Raw genomic sequence first — 6098 nt, 5'->3', positions numbered from 1 at the left:
TATACTCTGCCTAGATATTAGAAAGCCACAACTAATTATCATTTTCAAAGGATATTATTTTATTTTATTTTTAAGAAAATGTTGTGATAAATGTTAAACGAAAAGAATTATCTATAAATTCTACTTTTATGTTAGAGAATTTTAAGGCATTTTTTTAATTTAGATATATTCACAAGATTTTTAAATAAATATTTTAAATTAATTTTATTTCTTAAAAATAAAAGGGAATTATAACTAAATTTTATATAAAAACTATTTTTGTCCAAAACTGTGAATAATGCATGATTAATTGTATCAATTTTGTGAGCATTACAGGAGTGCTAATTTTTTTCACGTGTAACTGATTCTTAGATCTAATTTTGTTTTTGTAAATCAAAATTATCTTTTTAATAAATTTCAAACCGATTTTATTAAAAAAAATAAAATTTTTAGATGATCAATCATAACTTAAAAAAAATTGATAACAATTTCTTATGCTTTCACAATTTCAAATTTTACATTTAACGATCGAGTTTTTAAACTGATATATTATGACAGTGTTGCAACCTCTTGATTTCTCATTCCAAGCGACAATCCATAAACCCTCACTCAGAACAGAGCTAAAGAAAATACGTATTCTTTTGGCTTTAGGTTGCCATCATATTCTCTAAAGAGAATTAGTTGTTTATCAAAGCTCTATGGTGCACCCTCTATAACTCTCTTTCTCTTTCGGTCCGCTGCAGAGAAAATTTGAATAGAAACAGATTATCCTGTAAGTCGTGATTTCCACCTCCCTTGTCAACCTCCATATCTGTTTGAGCGTGCTTTTGTATTGCTTCCTTATTGAATGGTCTCTTTGTAAAAAGCTTCCCTACTAACCAAGCCTTTTCCTCAGCATCCCCGTTCCTTGATCCCATTGTTTTTGTTGTAATCCCATCGTTTTTGTTGTAATCCCATCATTTTCTTTTTCTGTCAATAGCAGTTGCTTCCGTAGTGTCTTTAGTTCTTCCTCCATCCGCCTTCTCTGCACCACACTATTCCTCTACTAGCTAGAAACAAATCTTACTAGACTTGTACTTAAAGATCATCTAACTAGCCAATACGAGGACTAAACTCTTGTATATTAAAACAAGACTTTACTCACCCCTAGAGAGAAACTCTCAGAGGACTCTTTAAATTATTTGATAATAAAATCTTAAATGTTTTAGGTTGATATAAGAGAAAACATTCTTAAAATCATCCTGCAAATGTTATACCTAAACAAAGTTTGTGAAATATTCTAACGTATTATCAATTAATTATTTAATTAAAAACTTTTTTAGCATAACTTTTAAGAAAATTTACCTTGTACTTAATAATTAAATAAATATCTTGCATTTTTTTTTAAATTCACAATTATGATGCACCATAAAAAGATAAAAAGAGGCAATAATCACATCAACGAACAAAAAGAACAAAAAATAATTTATCATTTTAGTAATTAGATTATTATTATTAATTTTATTTTGTACAAAAAAATATTTATGAATTATATTAGAAAGATTAAAATTTAAATTTTATATAAATAAAAAAATTATTTATATAATTTAACAATTAAATTTATTCATGCATGTCTTTATTTCAATAAAATTAACGTGTACTTCAACAAAACAACAATTGTGTCAACATTTTAAAAATTTTTTTTGATAAAATTAATAATTAAATTAAAATAATATATTATGTTTTTATTAATTATAATAAAAAAATAAATTTCGAATTTCAATATATTATGGAAAGGTTATCATAATTTGACCAAAAATAAATTATGTCGGGGCTGTCTCGCCTTAATAGATATCCTTGGCACTATCATGTCCCATGACACTTTTCATTTTTCAGTCTCCTCTAGTCAGAGAGGGAGAAAGAGAGAGAGAAAGAGAGAGAGTTTGATGCAGTGCAGCCTTCATTCACTCATCACTGCCCATTTCTCGTGAAAAAGGCTTACGTTGCAAAATATTCTTTTCCTCTTCAGACCCGCAAATCTCTCTTCAAAAGCACCTGTACCCAAACATAGTACATTGTCTCTTGTATTTCTCTCTCTCCTCTTCCTTTCATTCTACTTTAGCCTGTGCCCTCTTTTGCTTTCATTTGTTTCTGCAAAAAACCTGATCATCTTCTTTGATCTAAAAGCACCATGCCCAACAACCCTTCATTTCCTCTTTCACCCTATGTTCTATGATACAGCCACTTAACTCTTTTGTTTCTTTCTTCTTGTTTTGGCTTTCTCTCCCACTGTAATTCCCTGGAATCCTTTATTTTCCTAAATCTAGGGGTTGCTTATTTCTTCTTCACTGCTTGGAGTCTGGCAACCTATCTAATGGGATTTCTTGGAAATGTTTATCCTTATTTGGGTTTTCAATCTCCGGGTAATCTCCAATTTTGTAAACTGTGAAGCTTTGATGAATAAGAAAGTTGGTGTTTTTAGCTCCAAGCTCGCTGCTTTTGCCTCCAAAATTTGAGATTTGGAGACGGGAAAAAAGAAGGAATCATTGAAAAGTAAAGTGGGTTGTTTTCAGGAAAGTGATGTTATTGAATCTTCGTATCGAAGAAGAATTAGCACTGTAATAAAAGATAAGTTCAAATAATGGCTTTTTTGTACTGGTCATTTTTGCTAGTTGGGTTGCTATCAAAATCATTTCTTGTGGGTGCTCAGCTCAATGACCAAGCTACATTGTTAGTCATTAATAAAGAGCTGGGTGGTTTAGTAGGTTGGGGTGACAACAACACTGACTACTGCAACTGGGAAGGCATTCGTTGTGGCTTGAACCATTCATATGTTGAAAGACTTGATCTTTCTAGGCGTATGCTTCGAGGTAATATTACTCTAATCTCTAATCTTCAAGCATTGAAGCTGCTTGACCTTTCTTATAATAACTTCAATGGACCAATTCCTTCAGCTTTTGGGAATTTTTCTGAGCTTGAATATCTGGATTTGTCATTGAATAAGTTTGAAGGTTTTATTCCGGCGGAGTTGGGTGGTCTTAGAAATCTTAGATCATTGAACCTGTCAAACAATTTACTTGTAGGAGAGACACCTCAAGAACTTGAGGGGCTAGAGAAGTTGCAGGAATTTCAGATTTCTAGCAATAGATTGAGTGGTTCTATTCCACATTGGGTGGGCCGCTTGACCAATTTAAGGGTTTTCACAGCCTATGAGAACCAATTAAGTGGTAAGATTCCTGACAATCTAGGCTTGGTTTCTGAACTTAAATTGCTGAACCTTCATTCAAACCAGATTGATGGGCCAATACCGAAGAGCATTTTTGCCATGGGGAAGCTGGAAGTGTTGGTTCTGACCCAGAATGGACTCACTGGTGATCTTCCTGAAGCAATTGGTAACTGCATAGGCCTTTCAAGCATTCGAATCGGGAATAACAAACTTGTTGGTGTCATTCCCAGTACAATTGGAAATGTTAGTAGCCTCACATACTTTGAAGCAAATAACAACGATCTCTCCGGTGAAATTGTCTCAGAGTTTGCTCAGTGTACTAATCTTACACTGCTAAATTTGGCCAATAATAGATTTACAGGAATAATTCCTCTGGAGATCGGACAACTTATGAATCTACAAGAGTTGATTCTTTCTGCAAACAGTCTGTTTGGAGGTATTCCGAGATCAATTCTTGGGTGCAAGAATCTTAACAAGCTTGATTTAAGCAACAACAGATTTAATGGCACTATACCAAATGAAATTTGCAATATGACAAGATTGCAGAGCTTGCTCTTGGGTCAAAATTCAATCAAAGGGGAAATACCTCGTGAGATTGGAAATTGTGTGAAACTGCTTGAATTGGAACTTGGTGGCAACTATTTGAACGGAAGCATCCCTCCTGAGATTGGTCATATTCGCAACTTGCAGATAGCTTTAAATTTGAGCTTCAATCATCTTCATGGTCAACTGCCTTCAGAATTAGGGAAACTGGACAAGTTGGTTTCTTTGGATGTCTCCTGTAACCAGCTAACTGGTAATATTCCACCAGCATTTAAGGGCATGTTGAGCTTGATAGAGGTCAATTTCTCAAATAATCTGCTTGCTGGCCCAATACCCACATTTGCACCATTCCAGAAGAGTCCAAATTCAAGCTTTCAAGGAAACAAGGGGCTTTGTGGGGAGCCATTGAGCTTCTCATGTGCAAACTCTATTGGTTCTGACCGGGCAAACTACCACCACAGGGTTTCTTACAGGATTATACTAGCTGTTATTGGTTCGGGTCTTGCAGTATTTGTGTCAGTCACTGTGGTGGTTCTGCTCTTTATGGTGAGGGAGAGACAAGAAAAGGCAGCAAAAAGTGTAGGCATTGTAGATGAAGGAACCAGTAGCCGACCAACAATAATAGCAGGGAATGTGTTTATCGAGAATCTCAGGCAGGCCGTAGATCTTGATGCTGTAATCAAAGCCACTTTAATGGATTCAAATAAAATCAACAATGGAACTTTCAGCACCATTTACAAGGCAGTTATGCCCTCTGGATTGGTTTTGTCAGTGAAGAGACTAAAGTCAATGGACAGAACAATAATTCATCATCAAAACAAGATGATTAGGGAGCTTGAAAGACTAAGCAAGCTCTATCACGATAATCTTGTACGACCTATTGGATTTGTCATCTATGAAGATGTCGCTCTTCTGCTCCACCAATATTTACCCAATGGCACACTTGCTCAACTTCTTCATGAGTCCTCAAAGCAGTTAGAATATCAGCCTGACTGGCCCAGAAGACTTTCAATTGCCATTGGAGTAGCAGAAGGGTTGGCTTTCCTTCATCATGTAGCAGTTATCCACCTTGATATCTCTTCCAGTAATGTCCTTTTAGATGCAGACTTTAAGCCATTGGTCGGGGAGATAGAAATATCAAAGCTTTTAGATCCATCCAAAGGTACTGCAAGTATTAGTGCTGTTGCTGGCTCCTTTGGCTATATCCCCCCAGGTAATTGACATTACTCACGGAATTATATGGTTTAAGTTTTACTTATCTGTTTGTGTTCTACCTTGTTGCCATTTTGTTTGGTCTTTTTACATTTTTTTATTTATTTTTCTATGTTTTCATATAGAATATGCGTATACAATGCAAGTAACCGCACCAGGAAATGTCTATAGTTATGGGGTTGTGTTGCTTGAGATCCTCACCACCCGCTTGCCAGTTGATGAGGATTTTGGTGAAGGAGTAGACTTGGTGAAATGGGTTCATGGTGCTCCAACAAGAGGGGAAACCCCTGAGCAGATACTTGATGCAAGGCTTAGCACTGTTTCCTTTGGTTGGAGGAGAGAAATGCTTGCAGCTTTGAAGGTGGCTTTACTCTGCACTGACAGCACACCTGCCAAACGACCAAAGATGAAGAAGGTAGTGGAAATGCTTCAAGAAATAAGGCAAAACTAATTAACAATTATCACGAGATCTCTGCTTTCTGAATCATTTAGCAAGGTTCTGTTGGATGCGAATCCATATGGGGGCTTCAATTTTTATGTTCAACTTCATTTGAGAAATTGTCTTAAAAACTGGATAGTATGGGAGTCAGTGAGGTAAGTGTTCTTGGATCAAAGGTCTGCCTGGTTTGGGTTGGAAACCTTGTGTGTAAAAACACTTTGTAATCTGAGTCAGAGATGCAGACAGCATTGTTTGTTATTGCGAGGAGGGGCTCATTCAAAATGAATACCGAGTTATATTGCATAAGATGCCTACAATTGTAATATCAAAGTTTTTGATTAATTCCAAGCTTCTGTTAGATATGATTTTCTTCTTTAATGAACTTTCCCTCGTATACTAAAATATCAAATCCAATTCCTCATTAATATCTCCTATCACATCTATTAAGGTATTCTCCCAACTTTAGTACGCTTGCCAAACTGTTCTTTTCTGCATGTTGAATGTTGCATTGCGCAATAGTTTGATTCCTTTCTCTACCTAGAAGCAAAAAAAATCAGATGGAGAATGGGAAATGGGGGAATGGATTATGGTCAGATTATCCATGAAAGTCAATGAGAAGTTTAAGAAACCAATTCATTAATGTCATAGAAATAGTATATGACAATAAACAACCGATTGTCCAGGTTATTGAAGCAAAGAGGATCGATATGCATCTTTCCA

At 35.4% G+C, this 6098-nt stretch overlaps 1 protein-coding gene across 1 annotated transcript; it reads left to right on the top strand.

The window, feature by feature from the left end:
* The first annotated feature begins 1833 nt into the window (after positions 1 to 1833).
* Positions 1834 to 5740, top strand: LOC111296494 (leucine-rich repeat receptor-like tyrosine-protein kinase PXC3). The gene is made up of 2 exons (XM_022890843.2): positions 1834 to 4940; positions 5065 to 5740. The coding sequence occupies exons 1-2, from the start codon at positions 2600 to 2602 to the stop codon at positions 5388 to 5390; spliced, it is 2667 nt and encodes an 888-aa protein (XP_022746578.2). The 5' UTR covers positions 1834 to 2599; the 3' UTR covers positions 5391 to 5740.
* Positions 5741 to 6098: the final 358 nt, after the last annotated feature.

This window comes from Durio zibethinus, chromosome 12 (assembly GCF_047325235.1).
Source record: "Durio zibethinus cultivar Kanyao isolate XHJ-2024 chromosome 12, ASM4732523v1, whole genome shotgun sequence".
NCBI lineage: Eukaryota > Viridiplantae > Streptophyta > Magnoliopsida > Malvales > Malvaceae > Durio > Durio zibethinus.
This window is presented reverse-complemented; position numbering and strand designations above follow the sequence as displayed.

What these genes read in the sequence shown, in the direction of transcription:
- LOC111296494 (XM_022890843.2), top strand. Translation starts at nt 2,600, where the DNA reads ATGGCTTTTTTGTACTGGTCATTTTTGCTAGTTGGGTTGCTATCAAAA. An exon ending in CTTTGGCTATATCCCCCCAG is followed by an intron (nt 4,941 to 5,064) that starts GTAATTGACATT and finishes GTTTTCATATAG; the next exon opens with AATATGCGTATACAATGCAA.